The sequence below is a fragment of the Monodon monoceros genome, unplaced genomic scaffold (genome assembly GCF_005190385.1).
Source record: "Monodon monoceros isolate NGI ecotype Baffin Bay Population unplaced genomic scaffold, NGI_Narwhal_1 Super_Scaffold_21, whole genome shotgun sequence".
In the NCBI taxonomy this organism is placed as follows: Eukaryota; Metazoa; Chordata; class Mammalia; order Artiodactyla; family Monodontidae; genus Monodon; species Monodon monoceros.
In genome coordinates this window covers 169,602,572-169,624,413 of record NW_021703778.1, presented here as the reverse complement: position 1 = coordinate 169,624,413, position 21,842 = coordinate 169,602,572, and the positions used below count along the sequence as shown (strand labels likewise).

Sequence of the window (21,842 nt, the reverse complement as noted above, 5' to 3'; positions counted from 1 at the left end):
ATCAGCCCTTTGCACACACACACCCTTTAATACTCCCAAGAGCCCAACAGAGGACACCGGTGGGGGGCGGGGGGCCCTGTCCAGGGTCACAAGGCCAGAGCCCCAGGCCCTGTGGGCCCACAGCCCTCACGGCGACCGGCCGTCCTCCACCCACCGGCGGGAGCTTCACAAGAACCAGGATCAGCCTGGGCTCCCACCCTACCCGCCCCACCGACTCCTGGCGGCCGACTCGTCAAGTTCTGCGGTTGGAGTGGCAGTTCGAGTAGCAGAGGAGCCTGGGACAGGCCAGCACCCACCCACTCTGTGTGAGCCTTGGTCTCAACTCCCTTGCTGCGTTGGTACCCAGACCCTGACCTCATGGCACCCACCCGGGCTCCGTGGGGGAGGCAGTGTCCACCGTGACCAGGGCACACTAGCTAAGGCTGCTGGGAGCTGAGCCTATGCAGAGGCAGGGAAGGCAAGGATGCAGGAGAGTGAAGCCGGGACATGGGGCTGAGTGGCCAAATGGCGATGGGTGATCTGCTGGCAGCCTGCAGGCTGAGGCAGGAGTGGCAATCAGAGAGCAGGACGCCCAGGGACAGACTGGAGGGGGCGGGTGTCAGTGGAGACAAGGCAATTTGGGGGCAGCCATGGCAGTGGCATTCAGGGGTGGGGTCATCAGGAGGAAGAAGCCAAGGAACAGACAGGCCAGACGGGGGTGGGCCATCCTAGGAGAAATGCTGAGGTCACCAGGGGTGGTGGGGAGCCCGTGGCCTGGCACTAAAAGGGGGTGACTGCAGCAGAGCGGGGCTGGGGGGGAGGGAAGATGAGCAGCCCAGCCCCTGGCCCACGGAAGGAGGGTGACGGAGACAAAGCAGCGCTGGCCTGGGGGGCTCCCACGCCCCCCTCACTGAAGCCTCAGCGTCTCCCACCCTCCCGATACAGGTCCTGACTTCAGCCGAGGTGGCCAGGCCTCCTGGGGCCGCTGCTCCCCCTGCCCCACCCTCCACGGGCAGGCACCGCCCTCTCCCTGGTCTGGACGTGTGCCAGGAGCCCTTCCAGCCCCAGGCCCGCTCAGATGACCCCCCGACGCCCCCCCGACCGCCCTCCCGGCCTCTCCTGGGGGCCAGCCGAGCGCCCACTCCCCTCCTGCCTTTGGTCCCTGGAGGGCGGGTGCCTCCTCCTCCTGGACTCCGAGGCTGGCCCCTGGTCCCCCTGCCGGCCCCTCACGGTGGAGCAGGCCTCCCATCTTCCATCCAGGAAGACGAAGCTCCTGAGGCCCAAGGTCAACAGGCCCAAGGTCATGTGCCCTTCGTGTTGGTCGAATGCCAAGGCCTTTCCAACCACCGTGTCCCCTCCCCCTGGCCCGCGGCGGGAATGGGGGCCATGGGGTGCCGAGGCGGAGGGCCCCTAAGCTTCCCACGGCACTCGGGCTCCCGAAACGGCCAGGCGTCTCCAGGGGAGCTGGCTTTCGGGGTCCTGGCACCTCAACGCTGCACACGCGCGCACCTGTCCCCACCAGCCCGGACGCGACCCCCGCCCCACCCGCGGCCCCCCCACGGCCGAGCTGCTCCAAAGCCGGAGGTGCGAGCCAGCGTGGGACCTGGGACCAGAGCCTGAACTCGCCATGGCAGAGCCTGGGGTGCGGGGGAGTGGTGGGCAGAGCTGGAGAGGTTCTCTGGCCACCAGCTCCGGGGACACTCGGGGGATCCAGTACATAAGCAACACGTTGCAGAAGGCGATGGAAAAGAGGCAGCTTGCAGGTCGCTTCCAGCCAGGCAAGCACGCCCTTCCTTGGGGCCTCCTGCCCTGAGGCTGCCCTCCCTCCCCAGCCCCTTCCTCTCTTTTCTTTCACAGCACCCCCCATACTTATCTTTTATCATCTCTTGCCATCTCCTCTACTAGATGTAATCCTAGTACCCTTAGTTAGTGCGGTTCCATCAGCACCTGAAACGGGGCGTGACACATCATTGGTGCTCAGCGGAATGAATAAACCTGGCAATTCAAAGACAGGGAAGCTTTGGAAATGAAAACCTCCAAGAGGGAGGCAAGAGGCTGGGAAAGTAGGTCGGGGCTGGGGCTTCGGGTTTTACCGGGTACAAGCAGGGAGTCACTGGAGGTTCCGGTGCGGTGACAGCTCCCACGCTGGAGCCTGGCAGGGCAGTGACGGCAGGCCGCAGGGGCCAGATCTAGGAGCTGAAACACTGCTGGCAGTGGGAGTCCTGGAGAGCCAGATCCAGGACCAGGAGATGCTCTCTTCTAAGAGCCAGAGAGGCTGCCTAGCTGGGAGCCCAGAGGCCATGGCGTCCACCACAGACAGGGACCAGGGCTTCTTTGAAAGGGGGTTGGAGATGAACTCAGGCTGAGGGTTCCGGGGCAAACAGAGTGCCGCTGGGAGCCAGGTAGCCTGGGTTTTGACTTGCGGCTGCCCGAACCTTCACCAGTGCCCCTCATCCATGGCACGGGGTGATCTGTGGAATTCCTCCAAGAGCAGTTTGGAGGAATGACTGAAAGGGTGTTCACAATGCCGGGCACGGTCCTGGGCACAGCTCTCAACAAATGGTATTTTCGCCAGGTGGAGGTACAGGCACGTGCAAAGGAGGGACACTGGTCTCGCTGTTATCTGGGGGTGCCCACAGAAAGCAACGCCAAAGCCCTCAACAATCCGAGGTCCTTCCCGTCTCACACCTGAAGATGCGCACAGTTTTTCACCATGGCTGCTCCTCGGCTCAGCTCGACCTTGGCCCTTCACTCAGCAGTCTGGGCCTCACGTGGACGTGCCCCCTCAGCCACGTTCTGTCAGCAGCCCCTCCATCATTAGCAAAGAGGAGGTAAAGTCACATGAATTAAGGGGTAACAATAAGCCTTGATCTGCAGTACATCAGCCACAGGAGCCTAGCTGGGTGAGGGTGGGGGAGTATTTCGTTCCCCAGTCCCTAAATCCTATCTAGTTCTCAGTATATTTACCAAGTGTTAAAGAGTCTATCTCAGTTTTAGTAAGCTTTTCTTTTTGGCACAGAAGCTTCCAGAACTAACACTGAGTGAGGGTCATGGACCCAAGTGCATGAGAATTTCATTTGGCTGTGCCCTCTAAAAAGTAGGTGAGGGCTTCCCTGGTGGCGCAGTGCTTGAGAGTCCGCCTGCCGATGCAGGGGACACGGGTTCGTGCCCCGGTCCGGGAAGATCCCACATGCCGCGGAGCGGCTGGGCCCGTGAGCCATGGCCACTGAGCCTGCGCGTCCGGAGCCTGTGCTCCGCAACAGAAGAGGCCACGACAGTGAGAGGCCCGCGTACCGCAAAAAAAAAAAAAAAAATTAGGTGAAGGGACTTCCCTGGCGGTCCAGTGGTTAAGACTCCACGCTTCCACTGCACGGGGCACAGGTTCGACCCCTGGTCTGGGAACTAGGATCCCACGTGCCACATGGCCAAGAAAAAACCCAAAAAAGAAAAACGACAAGTTATAATAATGTTGCTGTTTACTACGGCCTGAAACCATGCTCTGGGTCTTAAAGGTTCTGAATTCTTAAAAAAAAAAAAAAAGAAAAGAAAAGAAAAGCGGGTGAGGTTCTCATTTAAACTCCTTCTGGCCCATTAGTCCATCTTGGAGTTGAGGTTATGTTATGAAAGCATTTCTTAACACGAGAAAGATTGAATCCTAGGGGTTCCCATTCCTGTGCCAGAGGGAAACCCACAAGGATCTGCCCCGGGCAGCTGAGGCAGCCGCAGACCAAGCGGGAGCTTACGGCCAGTTGCACTGTGTAATGAAACTCAGGAAAGAGGTGGCTTAGAGGTTGAGGAACAAACAAGAAGCACAGGCGTTAAAAAGCTTAACAATATTATGCGTTTATTATAGTTTATAGAGCCATGTTACACATGCTTGGTGCTTCAAACTGAGTTATTGTTAAATGTTTTTCTGGATGCAAAGCCATTTGATGCGGATGCCTTAAATACTATAATATTTCTGCATCTATGACCTATGAGCTAAGGAAAAACCAAGGACAATTCCAGAAATGGCAAAGAACATTTAAGAAAAAGATGTACATGAGACGCAATGCTAAGTCCTTGAACCAGGGCCTACAGAAGTTACCAGAAAGTGAATAAAAACAGAATTGTTCTATGAAAATAGTTTAACCAATCACCATCTGTAGATAACAGAGCCTCATACCAGTTTTGGATGTTGTAGAAATAAAGGTTATTGTTTGGTACTGATGCCCTTTCCCCCTCCATACTGTATGCAGACATCGTGCAGCCCCCAGATAGAGCAGCAAACAGAATACAGCACAGCGACTGGCCCCCTCCCTATGACATCCCAAGGCTGTTTCTTACGGCGTCTGAGTGCCTTGAACGAAAAGCAGTCAATTTGATCAAACCTGCCACTTTGTGGAAAACCAATCATCGCGCTTTAGATGAATGTGATGTCACCACACCCACCTTCCTCTGCGGACTCCCCGAATGCTGGCTGAAGACCTGGGGGCCCGGGTGACCAACCTGTGGGAATTTTGATTTGCCTGCTGACCTAACGCCAACGTTCTATCACTTCCGGGTTTTCCAATGGGAGCGCATGAAGTGTGCCAACCGCACGCCGCCCCCCCCCCCATCAGGTCTCCATCCAGCCCCAGCTCCAGCAAACATCCTCTCCGGCCCTCCGGACACCACTCGGGCATGAGCACAGACACCGGAAGCCTTTGGCAGGACACGCCCACTCGTGGAGGGCCCGCCCCTCCTGCCTGCTGCCGTGGCTCTGAAGGGCCCGTACTTACAGGCCTTCAGGCAACCAGGGAACCCGAGCACAGTCCGCACCACAGTCCGCACAGTCCGGGCAGTGACAGTCAAGGCCCATAAAGGTCAGGAAGCTGCGGTGCAGGAGACCTAGCCAGCCACGCAGTCAAGTGCTTCTGCGCAGGCGCGAGGGACCCCGAGGCCACCCTCTGTTAAGTGGAGGAGCAGACTGTGGAGCGCGCGACCTCGGCTGCGAGGAAGCACAGCTTGGGGGGTCGCGCCTCCTCCTCAACCTCTTGGGGTCAAAGTTAGGGTGGAACACACCTGCCTGGACCTGCCGGGTCTGAGCTCTGACGATGTGCTGCACTTGCACCGCTGCCAACGGGAGCCAGGGCAAGGGGCTCTGCGGTCAGGTGCCCGGGAGGCCAGGGTCAAGGCCATCCAGTGGCAGGCACGGGGCGGGCGGGAGGGGGGCGCAGGGAGAGGGAGCCTCGCGGTGCGGCCCCGGCGTCCAGCGGACACCCACGAACCGCTTCAGCTCTCGCCACTGCTCCGCCCTCTGGGGTCCTGGCTTTTGCTGGCGGTCAGATGTCAAGAATATAGAAGGAACTGAGGATTAGCAACGTGGCCTTACTAAGCATGCCGGTCCCAAACCAGAAGAACCAGACACAAGAAGGGATCCGCGTTCTCTGCCTGTAGCTGTTGTGCGGGTGGATTATCAGGGTTCCAACTCAAAAACGTAGAGAGACCAGGGCTCCCTGCGCCACAGAAACCGACCCTGAGGTTAAGGTACAGTAGGTAAGCCTGGCTAAGCAGCGCCGGCAGCAGTAAACCTCCTGAAAGAGCTTCAACAGCTGCTCAGACAGAGCCGCGGTCTCTACAGGCGCCCTGCTGAATGAAGGGTCTCACAGATCATGAAGAAACAAACCAGAACTCAGCAACACCATCAGGCGTCCAGGGTACTATCCAACGGGTCTCGCTTTACTCAAATTTAGCAAAATAATCGACATTTAAAAGAATGTACGTGAAAACCAAATAAAAAAAAAAAACACAAGAACTTTGATTTTCCTCAAATCCGCAGGCCTTGAACCTAGGCGCACAGCACACAAACACCATATGAAACCAACAGAGAGCTCAATGTCACCTTGGAAAATAAATGTCACTCTGGGGTGACAGTTCTTTATACAAATATTATGCTTCCCCCTAAACCCCTACCACCAAAAAAAGGGGAAAATAATAAATCCAAAAATAGAAAACAACATCTTGTTAAATGTAAACTTATCCTCTGGAGTTTTTATATATGCTAGAAACATGCATTTATTTCAGCTCAGATGTAAGAAAATATGTCTATCAGTATTACTTATAAATCAGATTAATCCTCAAGACAATTGACTCACTGTGAGAACATGATTTTAAATTTTAGTAAATTACATCTTTACCAAAATTATAAATTCTAACCACGAGCAAAATGGGTATGTTATACCCAAGGAGAACTACCCCTACTCTGTAAGCTGCTGCTCATTTATGAGTTTCCTACACTACTGGTGTTGAGAGTGCTATGTCAATGAGGAGCTTGGGCATTAAATTTTCCTCAAATGCCCAATGAAATGCCTTTCACAAATTAACTGCAGATTGAGAGCAAACACGTGAACAGAGAAAAGAGTCAAGGGGAGCGATGGCTATTCCACTCAGAGACAGAAAGGGACAGAAGAGATGACCAAAGGTATCCCCCAAGGGGTCAAGGCACAGAGGAAGAGGGACCTCCCTCCAACTCAGGAGCCTGGCTTCTGTAGGTCATGACATGGCTCTCGGGGCTGCCGGGGAGACTTCCCCACAGCACAAGTCTGTCTTGCCGTGGGCCCTTGGGCAGGAGTCCTGAGGACGGTGCCAGGACCAGGCTCCAGTGTGGCACAATGCTGGGTGAGGGTGATGCAGCTCCAGATGCCTAACGCAGCCACCGGGGGACTGCTCACCCGATGGTGGGGTGGGGAGGGAAGCACGGGCACTGACACCACGGGCGGTGGTGGAGGCCTCTGCCCCAGGTCTAGTCAAAGAACCACAGGTTCGCACTGGGACGCTCAGCTTTGAAGGGGACCTCTGCCATGGGCTTACCTCTCTCCTGACTGCCAGATACAGCAAAGCCTGGCTTACCCAGAGAACAGCTGGGGTCTTCTGATTAACTCAGTTCCATCAAACTACTCAATGGATAACAGATTCTGAACAAATAGAAAAAAGTGTCTCAAGTTAAATTTTTCATCTATGATTCAGAAGGCACTTCAAAATTCCGGAGGGCCACAGGGTCACTGTCATTAGGTCACCAATCCTCCTGTATAGGACCAATGGAGAAGCTGTAAGAGACAGGGCTCTGTTTTTGACCTGATGATGTCCTGGACGTCTTGTACCTGAATCTCTGGTATTAGCTAGTCCGTCAATTACTTTGCAGAGTCAAGCATACAGCACAAAGACACACAGTATGTTTGCATTTTGAATAAATGGGATTTTGCTGTATCATGGCAGTTTATAAAATAGTCTCATGAGTTTGATATTTGACTCTAAGTAAAATCCAAAAATTATAATCGTACATTTAAGAGGTCACAATGTGAGAGGTAAAGTACTCATTGAGTACAGTTTTCTTAATAACCAAATCACCTTGCCAATCTGCACTCAGTATCCATTTATTTAGAAGCACAAAAGTAAGCTACTGGCGCTCAACTGCTACAATGTGCTAGCGTTGAAAGATTCCACTAGATGGAGGAACCAAGGCTCTCAAACCAAATAGCCAATAACCATAAGCGTTTCCTGTTAGACAAGCCAGGACCTGCGGGAGTTGCCCTGAAGGCGGCCTGAGCAATGGAAATGCCTGGTCTCCCCTCTGCTCGCGTCCCCTGCCAGGTAACACCTTACCTTGAGAACACACACAGGCCAGGGTAGCACAAACTGCTTCGGTCACACGTTTGCTGGGGGAGCTAAAATCAAAATCCTATTACCAACGGGCCTGGTGTGGGGTACTCTGAGGTAGTTCCTTAACTCGGGATGCCTGTTACCTACTCTCTCAGAATTCAGTACACATGGGAAGTATTAAAATATCCATGCATCGCTTTAATCACAAGTCACTATAATTGAGTGCAAAATAAAGGAAACTTGAGTTGCTTTATTTAACTTCCAATTTCTGGGAGGCTCAAGAATTATAATTATTCTGGACAACGAAAGGAAATAAGACTGTGCTTACAGATCTTTTTCTGCCATATTCTTTCTGTAGGATTGCTATTTTATTGTTGCCCTTTCTGTTACACGGGATGTACACATCAGGTGTTAAAAGGTACAATACATTCTACGACTGAGCACCACTTTCTGTAACTGAACAGGCAAAGAAATTACACTGAACATCAGCATCTGGCAGTATTTTTCGGAAAAAAAAAAGTGACTAAAATGGGTTTAAATTGATTAACACTATTAAATCACATCTAATATTTTGATACTACATGATTCAATACAGCTATACGATACAATTATACAAAATGTGTTAACATCAAAGAATACAACCAAAATTAAGATAGCAAACAAAACCTATATAACTTTTTTTTTTTACAGGAAAATACTTTTGAAGTATGCATGTAACTGCCCATTCTTTTAAAGAAAATCTACTGCAAGCAAAGTTATCAACCTCCAGAAAAATCACACATAGCATTACTAAGCATATCCCCAAAAAGTGTACAATATGCACACTTGGAAAATACAAAATTAAAAAATTGTAAGCAACAGGTGAGCTTCATATTTATAAGAGTGTGAAAAGAAGTCCCATTTTTAGCACTGTTGTATAAAGAATTGTCTTTTGATGCGAAGTTCATGAATTGTCCTCCTGTTGGGACCACACTTTACAAAAACACCGTGTTTTTGAAACGAGATTACAGAGCAAGATAGAGCATCTTAGCAATGTCATCTTATTAAAGTTTTTTTTTTTTAATTTTTACTACTTTATCAAAACATGTCCCTTGGGTATGTAGGATTCATTTTTAAAATTCTTTTCTAGAAACAATATACAAAGGAGAGGCATATTTATTCCCAATCACACTCCTGGAAGATGCTTCCCGAGGCTGAGAAGGGTCTTCTCTCTCTTCTTCTCACTGGTTGTTTTTGGCCTTAGCATGTGTTAAGATGTGAGATTTCAGGTTAGTCGACTGAGCAAACTTCTTATTACAACCGTCGAAGGGGCACACATAGGGCCTGTCTCCGGTATGGATTCGCACATGTGTGCGCAAATTGAAGTCCAGTGAAAAGCGTTTCCCGCAGCCTTCGAACGTGCACTGTCGAGGAGAGACCAGAGACAACCCGCTCAGACTCCGACTAGGCCCGGGAGGGGGCAGCTCACTGCTGGGGGGAGAGCAGCCTACCTCTTCTACCTCACTCGCTCCTCCCTGCCCCTCCTTGCCCTGCCCTGCCCTGGGGGGAAGCTTTTGAGATACAGTCTAAATTAGGGGGCAGGGAGCTGTAACTCTGCCCAGACAACTCCTAGGACCCATGCATAGCCCTCATGAATTGTTTAACTACAACATAAGAGAAACATTCAGCAAAACAGCGAGAATCTTCCTAAATCTTATGTTAGGGTCCTAACATTTGTATAAATATTTCAAATAATAAGAGACAAACGGTTAGGAAGGTTTCTGGTGTCAAGTATCAAAAAGAACCATGTTAGATTTACCAGCTGCACTGCTAATTCGTTCACTTGTTCATGGGCTTCTAAAAACAAGGCAATAAACACTATTTTCAAGGTTACTCTCTTACAGCAAAAATTTTAGAAGTTCCCTGTCAATTAGCAGTTCAATATACTATAAAAAATAAGTTAACTACAGCAAGTAAATTGCTTTAATCCCGCAGTGAACACATGAGAACTTCTGTTTTAGGCTTGCTCTCGAGCAATCCCGTGTTTCTCCTGACGTCAAGTACACTCCAGAAACACCTCGATACATCCCGTCTCTGGTACCACACAGATCACACGCAGCGGAGGCGAGAGCTGGGGCAGCCCCCCGAGTGAGTCACCAGGACCCCACTGTGGCCTCTCTGAGCGGCGTCTCTCCAGCAGGCTGCCGCCCTGCCTACACCTGCGGGGACAGCGGAGGGGAGGAGGGCTGGCTCTACCTGAAAGGGCTTCTCTCCAGTATGAACCAGTTGGTGTCGTTTTAGTTTTGAGCTCTCAACAAAAGCTTTGCCACACTCTGCACAGACGTGGACTCTGGGGCCGTGGGTGTGCAGATGTTTTCTCATGGCAGAGTTATCCCTGAACATCTTTGTGCAGCCCTTGGAACAGAGAGAGAAGCTTAGTGGTTCACACTGCAAACTGTTACAAACGATTCTACCGCCTGACAGCCTTCACTGACACAATACAACGACCCTCCCAACCTCCCCACATACATTTTACTTCATATTACAGTAGAAATATTATTTACGACAAAAAAACCAAAAAAACAGCTGAAAAAGGCCTTAACATGTAATGCAAACTTCTGTTTTACAGTGAGGAAACTGAGGCTTAGAGATGTCTTTAAGTAGACTTGCCCAAGGTCACGCTACTAGTAGGAGCCAGGCTGGGAGTAGAACCCAGACACCCTGGCTGCCGGCTACACCACGGCCGCCTCACCCGGCTACGCCCCCAGATGAAGTAACAGAAGCACTGAGAGAAACGGAGTTAAGATGACGGCAGTCCACCACTACCTTTGGTGGGCCCCGTATTCTGTGCTGCAAGAATGGGCTGTCATTCTCCATCGCCTACTGTTCCCTCTTCTCTCTTTGCCTCTTTCCCCTTCTTGACAGAGAAAGAAGCAAGAGGGTCTCCAAGGAATGGCAACTACAGAAGAAATTTATTTTGTGAGACACTAGGAAAAGAAGCAGGTAAACTGATACCAGAGCAGGGGGGGAGGTAGATGAGTAGGCGATGCTCGGGAGAAGCATGTCCTGCACCATTTCTTCTGCAGTTGTTGCCCAATAATGGAGTGAATGGGGAAATGATCAGACAGCAGGACAGAAGGACAGCACGAGTCAACACTGCACAGCTTCGCAGGCAAGGGGGGTGGGGGGGGAGGGGGTGGGGCACCACAGATTTTTCACCTTGACCCCTAGGCTGAGTTTCCATCCAGAAAATGGAATTGGAAAAAAAAAAAATCTTTCTGGAAAAGAAGTACAGAGAGAAGCTAGAGAAAAGACGAGCACTTAAGGCATAACTGTTTTCAAATGCTTATTAGTATTTGGCCTCAACAGAAATGCTTTTACATATCAAAATTTCCACAGCAAGAACATTAAAAAAAGAGACAAAAAGAACTTATGGGTGCACAGCCATCAGAGGTGAGACCATGAAAGTAAATTTATCCTTCTCCAATTGTTGTTGTTGTCTTTTTAAATTTTTTACTCCATTCAAAATCTCTCCCCTCCTGTTTTTCTGTACCACCTACTTGATACTTTATTTTCACCTCCAATTAAGTTTAAAACAGACCCAATCAATATCTCAAAGTACTTTTTAGGCTATCATTAAAGACTAATAAATAGCCACATTTGAAAACAATTAAGTACTCCCTAGCAACACACAATTAACAGGGTAAATTAAAATTGTGAAGGAAATGATGAAGTCTTATTAGGGTCACTTCAGCAACATCCAAAATGATTTCCAAATTTCCATAAGGAGCCCACAGTCCCATAAAGGTCCATGGGTGAGGCACAACCCAATGTCTTAAGACTGACTTGTTTAACAATCCAAAAAGAATAAAATCCTAACAGTATATTCAGTACACAGTGATAATAAAAACACTGGCACCCTACAGTAACCCCATTTAATGGTACTTAAATTTAAGTGGCCTTTATGGAACAACAATACTTACATCACAAAATACAGTCTCTTGAATTTAGAAACCAGATTATAGTTCCTCACTGAATCTCCATTATGAAGATGGAAATAAAAAGTGCGATTTCTTATAAGCTCTCTAAAACTTCATTCACAGTAATGAACACTTTCCCCCTAGCATTACTTACTTTATGAGGGCAAGCTATTGTTCTTGGAGCATCATCTTCTTTAATTTTTCTTGGCTTCATTCTTACCAAAGGGGGGGGGAAAAAAAGAGAGAGAGGTTTGTAGGAATGGGTAGACTCATCTGGCATAAATCATATAGTCCCTAAAATGCTTTCCCTATAGGTACAAAAACTAAGATTACAACATGCTTCCGTGAAGGGGAAGGGATGAGAAAACTCACATTCTCCGAGGACCTGCGACCGTGAAGAAGCACTCTTCCAACCTACAGGTAAGTGTTCTCAAGCACAAACAGGACGAGTGGCTGCCTGTGGTCTCGCAGCTAATAAGCTGGTGCAGCTCAGGATGGCACTGTGAGCTGTATGATTTAAGTATCTGCTCTTTTCCCCAAACTCTTTAAAAAATAAAAAAGACCAACAGCCCCAAAACCACAGATGAAACTCCTAGCGGGAGCAAAGTGAGGTATCCAAAAGCAGCTGCTGTGATAGTACGGGTGCTTTAAAAAAGGAAGATATGGGAGGGGGGTCTTAAAACTATATGTCCTGTACAACTGCTTAAAAAAGGGGGGGGTTGTCCACCTTATACTGACAGAAATGATCTTTATAACAGACTCTTTTTAAAAAAGGGTACAGAAAAGTCCTTTTAAACAGAGAATTATTTATATACATATATGTATAATAGCTCTAGAAGGAAACACAGCAAACTGTGAGTATTGGTTACTCTGGGGAGGAGCCCCTAGGGACTGGCGGGAACACCCCCAAACCTTTTCACACTGTTTAATTTTTATCATACTATTAGTTTTGGTGTTGGTGGTGATGGGAGGGAGATTATAGTTTTGACCACTTGGGCAGTCAGGGAGAGCCCTGCTTGTGGAGTTACTACCCAGAGCTTGCTTATTCGGTAACTTACCTACCTGCTATTTTCACTGAACCAACCTTTGGTCTTTTGTCAAAACTTTCTCTCCAAAACTCCCTAAAGATCTGTGTGTGGTAGAGGGTGAGAAATTAAGAGTTCCTAGAAAAACTAGAAAAAAAGATTTAAAATCTCTGAAACCGATGTTCTTGTCCCTAGTTTTGCCATCTCACACTCCTGTATGAGGATGCATATTTAATACACAACTAAGCTGATGCTCCCTGAGAGCAGGCTCACTTACCACCCCTCTTTTACTATGAAAGACTGCTGCTGTCGTCTTGAAGGGAGCAAAGGCCCTAACAGTATCATCCTTCTTCACTCTTGATCTGAGAAAAGGATTCCCTGAGGCTCCTTACTTTATAAAACCTGAACTCATGAAATCACCTCCTTAAACTTTCCACATCCTGGATGAGCAGAGGTGAAACAATTCATCTGGTACCTATAACTTATCTCTAAGGAGTTTGTTCAAGACAGTACAAATTTCCTACTTGGAATTCTAAGAGAACGTTTTCAGTCTGGTATCCTCCCCAGTCCAACCGTGTAGGTACTTGTTCTTTCTTGTACTTGGAAGATTACCACATCAGTTAGCAAACATTTTCTAAGTGCCTGCTGTGTACAGGGCTCTGAACTAGCCTATGTTACCTTAAAGAGAGTTTGGGTCTGAGTTCACAAAACCAGGTACGACAAAAATTTGGTGCCACTGCGCCACCTGGAGGTTATAATAACAGAGTCTGAAAAATAATAGTGATTCATACGACAGGGTTCTACACCAATCAAATGTTAATAATAAGAACTGTATATTAAGAACCAAGCTTCAACCTTCCCAATTAAGATGTTTACTCTTTGATGATTCCACTCAAATGCTGTCCTGGCTGTGAAGATAACTACATGATTGTCCAAATTCATAGAATGGTACTAACCTAAAAGAGGTGAATTTTACTGTATGCAAATTATCTCAAAAACAAAAAACTCTGACTTTAAAAACACATTCACTGGGTTGACAAATACGTCGTACTGACAACCTTTTTCCCCTCTTCCACCCGCCTTAGGGTTTGAACGTGGGGACAGTGGCAGTGAAATGCCTATGACCGTAGGATAGGTGTGGCCCAGTTACCTACGAGTATCCCCAGACCTCACAAATTTTCTTAAATTCATTCCTAGGAACTTAATTTTTTTTTATCATGGAAAATTTCAAATATACACAAAAGTAAAGAGAACAGTCCTATGTGCCATTCACCCAACTCTTGATTCATTTTTTGAATGTTATTAAGTGGCATTTCTTCTTAAAATGTCATTTTTAAAATGTGTGCTAATATTTAGCAATATACTTAATTTTAGAATTAGAGTTTAAAACGCATCTGGGCAAACACCCTTGGACTCGAGGAGGAAGTGGAGGTATTTACTTGCAGCCACTCTTAAGCTCTTGTTCACTTCAGAGTGGCAAGTGAGGCAGTATACGCAGGTACCTTTTACATTATATTCGAATGCAAACACTAAAAAGGGCATTTTCCAAACAAGTGTGCCTAGATTGAAAGTGTTCTGTTTTGTGAGTAAAGACTAAAATTAAAATCTTTGTGGCAACAATTGGTACATAAACCTACAAAATAAAAAAATATATATATTTGAAATCCTAAAAAAGAGAGTAATTTTTTAAAAAGACTAAAATTATATACTACTACTTAGAATACCTTCTTGACCCACCCAAACTAGTCAGTCACAAGCAACCAAGATACGAGTTTCTCATTGACTGAGAAGCTTACAAAGCTCTTGGACCCGGAGACGATGACAAGAGCGTTAGCATCGTGAGCGAGGTGGAATGGGATGTGTGACTGGGTGCCGGCTTCGACCAGCTGCACGACCTTGAGCAAATCACTTAACTTCTCAGCCTCAGTTTTTTTATTCTGTAAAAAGGTATTAATGCTACCTATTTAGAGCTGTGGAAATTAAGAGATGATGCACGTTAAGCTCTTGAGAAATGACGGCTATTATTACCGCCAACCTGTGCTAAATGGGCCGAGGCAAAACTGAGTTCATTCCTTAAAAAAATGCCAGTTGTATTTAACAGCCCAGAAGGTACTGGTGGCTCCAAACCACCATTGTCAAATAAAGGACTGAGAGACTGAGAAAGAACTGCACAGGTAACGTGGAAAGGCCCCTCCATGTATTAGAAATGATATGGAGGAGCCAGGTAGGCAACAGAAGTTTCCCGTTCAATTAAAAATAGAGACTATGTGCCCTATGACGTGACTGCTGATTTTACACTCTGCCATTCTGCATACATTGTAAAGGCTGGACACCAGTACCACAGACTGCAGGAATTTCCTGGACAATTTTCAGCAGGGCGTTATGTAAACCAGAAGTTCTGACTAAGTTAAATCTGTAAATGTCCCAGAAGCCAAGATGAAACATTTCTGAAGAAGTGATTCTTGAATGAAAATAAGCAGCTTAGCCGACTCCAGACTGGAACCAGCTGTGCTGACGGGACAGAAGGCCCTGTGTAATAGCGCTGCCATCTGCAAGCACCGTTCACCTCCCTTCTTTGTGTTGCCTAAGGCAAACGAGCCAAAGTTTGTTCAAGGGGTTCTCTCTTAGTGTACGTTCATGTGATATTGAGGGGTTTTATGGCATTTCAGCTCCACCATCACACTTCATCTTTATATCAAACCAGTGAAAAAGCCTCAGGGTGGGTAGTGAACCACAACAACAAACCACCACCAACTCGGGACTGATCGAACCCCTTGTTATTCTGATCTTCCTGCACAGAAGGTTTCCAAAGGGCTAAGTTTAGTTAATGAAAAATGCACAAAATTTAATCAGGGAACAGAATTCTCTAGGTCCCACCCACTGACCAATTTTTGAAGTATTTACTAAAAACACATTTCAAGAAAGAACAAAATCACCATAGTCCCACATCCACAATACCATGACTTTCAAATAAGTCATTATTTCTTATACCTGTTCACACACACTAAGTGATTTACTAAGCGGTCTAGGCTCAGTGCAGCAGGAACCTGAACATTCTTTGGTCAGTTCCAAGTCCAGTCTAGAATCCTACCATGCCAGTACATGGAGGGGAGGGGAAAGCAACTAACATGCCACCTTAAGATGAGAACTGAGTCACAGGGTGCAGGTGGATGAAAAGAGGAGGCCAGGAGAACAAGTTCTGTGCTTTTTTGTTTTTTTGCGGTACGCGGCCCTCTCACTGTTGTGGCCTCTCCCGTTGTGGAGCACAGGCTCCAGACGCGCAGGCTCAGCAGCCATGGCTCACGGGCCCAGCCGCTCTGCGGCATGTGGGATCTTCCCGGACCGGGGCACGAACCCGTGTCCGCTGCATCGGCAGGCGGACTCTCAACCACTGCGCCACCAGGAAAGCCCTTCTGTGCATTTTTATAAGCCAAGAAGATATGGCCCCCAACAGTTTGAAACTTGGCGCTTCTTTGTCAACAGCTTTGAGACCCAGTCACCATTCTGGGGTCTCTGGAAAGTCCTATTCACAGCTGTTACATTGTCAAAATGTGAAGCCCTAACAGAATAGGGCATTCCAGGCTCAACTATTTCTCACCACCACTGCCCAATTAGAGAGATTTATTTGGTTTTACTCATCTTTTCAAGAGATACTATGGAAAATGGGGATGAGAATGAGCCCAACCTCACAACTGCCCAAATCCTGTACCTTTACTTTGTACATGTTGTCAAGGGGAGCAAGATTACATTCTATTCTGTATACAAAATGGAATCTTTAACAGGCTGATTATAAAAGATAATAAACACACACTATATTCAGGTAATTACATAAGTAATGCTTACTAAAGAATTTAACTGTGTGCTAGGATCATATTTCATGCTCTGCAAGTCCAATACAGTAGAGCTTCAGTTACCAAGGAGAGAATTTTCCTAGAGTCGAGTCAAATGAGTGTTCTCTCTTTAAATATTGTCAAAATTATGCCCCATTTTTAGGCCATGCTTGTCATGGACTTTCTATCTTCTCTTCTTTAGAAGACTCTTTCCCATACTACCAAGATCTTCTAGCTCCTTGCTCATTCTATCCACTACTGAATGAAATGGACTTTTCTTGAAGAAATTCTTACAACCCACTGACTTCCTATTCTAAACTGAACAAGTTTTCCAGCCTGTTGCACAGCAGTCTTCTTGATTTTCTGTTCACTGTATTCTTTAGGAAGTCTTCCCTTTGATGTTCATCCTCATTATACTGGAGCACACCCTCAAGTAACCTCGTCAGAAAGGATGCATGCAACATAAAACGAATCCTTAGGTGTCTAAAACTGTCATTGTTTTGCCCTTGTGTTGGACTGATAGCTTTGCTGGATCAAGAATTCTGTTTACAATAATTTTCCTCAGAAATCTCAGAACACTGCTCCTTTGTCTTCTAATTATCTATTGCTGTTGAAGAAAATTCTCATTCAGGTTTAATTATAATCCTCTTGTAGACCTATCTTTTCTCCCTGGAAGCTTTTAGCGACATGTGCCTGAGTTTAGAGCTGAAACATCCTGGAGTTTCTGTTCAGAAAACTGGGGACAAGCTTTAAGATTGCTGCCCCAATTCTCCAGCAAGGGGAACAACGCTAAGGGTCACCAACACCTAATTACTTCTACTGCTCACTACCCATGGGCCCCACCTCTCTGCAAAACCTTGCCTCAGCCCTCTGCTCCTCCACCAGAATTACTTCACAATATATTATTTAGAGAAATATTTATTCTTCCCTCTCTTGGCCCTTCTGGAAACTCTACTGGCTCTTGGAATGCTGTACTTACCTTTTTCTTTTCTCTTCTTTTCTTTTTTGGCCGCACCCCACAGCATGTGGGATCTTATTAGCTCCCTAACCAGGGAGGTGCAGTGGAACCTGTGCCCCCTGCGGTGGAAGCACGGACTCTTAACCACTACACTGCCAGGGGAAGTCCACTGTACTTATTTTCTTAAGTCTGAATGATCCTTTGGCTCTGTCACTGGTTCTGAATACAAGGGCCTTCCCAAGACTTTACTCTTTTCTCTCCAAAACCTCCTACTGCCCCCCGCCAAGAGCTTATTTACAGAACACTCTCATGCTCTTAGCTGGCCCCCATCAGACGGCTCTAGCCCTAACTTACTTCCTGAATCCACCTCAAGTCCAGCACGGATGTCTCTTCAGCATCTAAAACCAAACACTGCATACTCTGAACCCCACACCAGCACCCTCTCCCAATTTCCCTGTCACCTATGGAGCAAAGCTTTTAATGTGCATTTTAAAAAAATTAATGTGCATTTGCCCCTCCCTCTAGACATACAGCCAAACTGTCTCTGTCTTCCACTGTCTCCTGTCATCTCTGTCACATTTACTCACATTTACATAGTCTGACCGCCACCCACCACAATTCTGGCTCAGGCCTTCATGAGCTCTTGTTCAACTGGTTTCTCCCGCTTCCTGGGTGTCCCTGCACCCATCCAGCCTGGATACAGCTGAAAAGTAATTCTCTCATATTAAATCTCTGATCATACAACCCCTTCTCTACTGCTCAAAAACCTTCACCAGCTGTCTACTACATACTAAAGAGCCCGTATCTTGGCCCAGTATTCACAGGCTCTAATGATCTGGTTTACGTTTACCTAAACCCAGTCATTTCCCTGTAAGCACCCTAATTCACAGCCAAACTTGACTACTTCTGTTTTCTGAATATATACTGGATAGTGAATGCGTATTCTGTGTTCATGTTGTTCTGGCATGGAGGCCCCACCATGAAAGACCCATCCACCTGTCAGAACTCTATGTTCTTCAAGGCCCAAATCAAACGCTGGCCCCTCCACAAAGCCCTCCTTGATTCCCGTGTTCCAGCTCTCTATCGCTGGGATAGCAGCCCATATACCCCAATAAATCCGAGTACCATAAGGAAGATGTGACTAACTTTAGGAACACGTGACAACATTAAACACAGGTATGATATTTGGCTCAATCTGTCCAAAAACTCTTGACCTCACTGCTAACTATGTACCCTACAGATTCCATTTTTATTTGTACTTCTGGTGGGGAGGGGAGCAGGGCAGTTAATATTCAATTCACATATCTGTATTTAAAATACAAACAGCAATAAAAGCTGGAACACGGTGTCATTAACAAAAGGATAGGGCCTTAAGTTTTTTAAAGCCATGATAAATCAGAAATAAATTAATGTTTATATTCCCTATAACTACAGTTTCACTGGAAAGGAGAAAAGGGTACAGACCCTTTTATCAAAGCACGATGGTATTCTTATACCCACGTGACATGTGGAGAAACTGAGGCTCCAAATGGCCAGAGGCCGCCCAGCTTGTTGTTGGCAGGCTGGGAGGAACCAGGACACCCCAGGGTCTCCAGCTCTTCCCTACTCTGCTCTCAAGAGAGGGGGGCGGAAAGAAAAGGTGCTCCACTCTGTTAGACAGGACAGGAGAGCACAAAGATTTCTTTCTTACTGATTCTGTCTTTGCCTCAATTTCCTGGGCTGTTCCAGGTTCCATTCAACCTCAAGTAGGGAAAAGGAGTATACTTCCTACTCTAGATTTTATTAGTTCATTTCATTTTATTCAGAATTCTACATCTGTGTGGGTTTTTTCACGTCCTTATAAAAACTGCCAAACTATACTAGAAAATAATGTAAAAAGGGGCCAAGGTTTCTATAGGAATCTGGCTGGTTTCAGGCAAAACAAATAAACAACCATTGGGTTCAGACCTTCCTTCCTGCTCCTCACCTTGGAGAGTCAGGCACAGGGTCCTGGCCCTAAATATTTGATCTCTTCCTGTCATGCCAGCTTAAATCAACAAAACACCGGGAGCCTAACTGATGACCTGCCGAAATTGGAACTGATGAAGTCCTTTCCAGCGGTGAGCTGTACAAATCCAGTACAGACCCAGGCCTCCAGCAGATTCAGACCAGGACAATACACGCAAATTTAAAATGTATACAAAGAGGCCAGGAGGCAGTGTAAAGATCCATTTCCAAACAAATTAAGTGCAATTTTATTTATTCACAAGCAACATCAATTACAGAATTAAAGAGGAGGTATTTGCTTCATCTTATTCAAATCTAAAATGGTGCCAGTTACATTCATAGCATAGTTACCACTGAAAATAAAAACCAACTGCTTTTGTTTTCAGAAGCTTCCCTAGAGCAAGAATACAAACCACTACTGTAACTTAGGCACCAATAAACACAGCTGGCAACACTCAAGTACCTTCTTTAACTAAAAGAAAGGAAAAGTTCTTATAACTTACCTAGCAAATTCTGCTAGTTGTTTGGGATCTGAGAGATCAATGCCAGGTATCCCTCCAGGAGGAAGTTTCTTTCCTGTCATATACTCTGAATAATCGGGAGGTGAGTTCTCTCCAATGATCTGTTCTTCAACCACCGTCTCATGGTCAATATCTTTTTTTTCATCTGAAAAACATCATAAGATGGATCGTCTTAGCTGAGTAAAGAAGTATACGTAAGCAAACACATTTTTAAAACCATAAAAAATGCTTTCCTTAGCAGCTTCTTAAATGGGTAATTTATAGCCATTACCTCTTAACCACCCAGTCTTTCTCCTCAATCTCTTAAAACCCTGTTTCTGCTTGAAGGTCACCAAAATCCTCAATGCCAAAGTCAACAACCTTTCCCTCACTGTTCCTTCTTAGCCTAGTGGGAAGCGTTGGCCATTACTGTCCTCAGCGTCCACTTTTCCCGGTTCTACGCCCACTTCTCTAACCGGCGGCTTATTTTCGGCTTCCTTGCTTCTCCTCCTACCACTTCTCAGAGTTCTGCTTTCTGTGCACCACACACACTTCCTGTTAACCAGCAACTCTGCAACGCTGACTCAGATCTGATTTTCTAGCCTTCACCTCTTAGCTAGCCTCTTGCCTACCGCTCCAGCCTCCTCATTCTTCACTCTTCTCCCCTCACTCTTAGCTCCAGCTATATTGGCCTTTTAAGTTCCTCCAAGGTACCATGGCCCATCCACCCTAACCTCATGGCCTTTACCCGTGCAATTTTTATTGACTACGACGTGTACTCATAGCTGTGTGATTTCTGTCACCCACTCCCACTAGACTGTAAACTCCACGAAGACAGGGATGTTTGTCCGTTTTGATCCCCATGTATCCCGTATCCCTAGAGCCTTGCTCTGAGTCGGCATGTAGGTTGGTCCTCAATAAATATGTGTTCAGGGACTTCCCTGGTGATCCAGTGGTAAAGAATCCACTTTCGAATGCAAGGGACAGGGGTTCGATCCCTGGTTGGGGAACTAAGATCCCACATGCCTCGGGGCAACTAAGCCCACAGACCTCTCAACCACTGACCTTGTGTGCCTCAATGAGAGAGCCCGTGTGCCACAACTAGAGAGGGAAAATCCACACGCCACAACTAGAGAGAAGCCCCCGCGCGGCGGCAGAAGATCCCGCATGCCTCAACAAAGACCCCGCGTGCCACAACTGAGACCCGACGCAGCCGAAGAAATGAAGAAAAATAAAATAAATAAATAAAATATGTGTTCAAAGAATGTAGGAGAGCTCTACTTAAATGTTCTACTACCATCACAAATCCAACAGGTTAAAAAAAAAAAAAGAAAAGGAATACTGACCCCCACAATGAGTCTCCTATATTCTAGACACCAAATACTGTTGACCATTCTGGGTCCTATGCTGTCTGGTCTCATTTTACCATATCTAGTATTTTATTTCTCCTTTGCACATGCCCTCTATATTCCAACCAGTCTGTTTTTCACACAGGTTAATTCAGAAGTGCTTGGAAGGAAATATTCAATAAGAATAAGGAGTTTCTCCCTCTGCTCTTTCTCATCACCTCTCTCCAAACCCAGCCTACCCTCTGGAGTCTAGCTCAAATTCTCTAAGGGCTGGCTGATTCCATCGCTCCAACCTCAGATTCTTACCTTTGAATTCCTGGATTATTTCTGAATAATAACATTGATGAACTCTAAATCATGCTGTTTTGAACTTTTGTTGGCCTTGTCTCTCAAACTAGAGTGAAGTGCCCAGAGACCAAAACCAGTCTTCTACTACTTTGGTGACTAAAGCAGAAAATAGAATGCTTCAAAACTCTCAATGCTAACTGAAAATTTCTGCTTCTCCATCAAATTGCTTCACAATGAAAAGCACAGAATACAACAGTTTTAAACTTTAAATGCTTCTCCTTTCCCACCACTCTTCACTTTAGGGAACATTATAGGTCATTACAAGGAACCACAGAATATAATAGCAGC

The 21,842-nt window shown here is 46.6% G+C and overlaps 1 protein-coding gene and 1 long non-coding RNA gene across 2 annotated transcripts in view; one reads left to right on the top strand and one right to left on the bottom strand.

The window, feature by feature from the left end:
• Positions 1-2,404: 2,404 nt before the first annotated feature.
• Positions 2,405-8,128, top strand: LOC114904084. Its single transcript, XR_003795851.1, has 2 exons — positions 2,405-2,810; positions 4,218-8,128. It is a non-coding gene; the product is annotated as an uncharacterized LOC114904084 (long non-coding RNA).
• The window catches only part of YY1 (YY1 transcription factor), a 27,028-nt gene continuing 13,020 nt past the window's right edge, over positions 7,835-21,842 (bottom strand). The window contains exons 2-5 of the mRNA XM_029237522.1: positions 19,861-20,023; positions 11,713-11,773; positions 9,835-9,993; positions 7,835-9,002 (exon numbers count right to left, since the gene is read on the bottom strand). Coding sequence (XP_029093355.1) covers positions 8,820-9,002; positions 9,835-9,993; positions 11,713-11,773; positions 19,861-20,023 — 566 coding nt within the window. The 3' untranslated portion in view covers positions 7,835-8,819. The remainder of the gene's footprint in view (positions 9,003-9,834; positions 9,994-11,712; positions 11,774-19,860; positions 20,024-21,842) is intronic.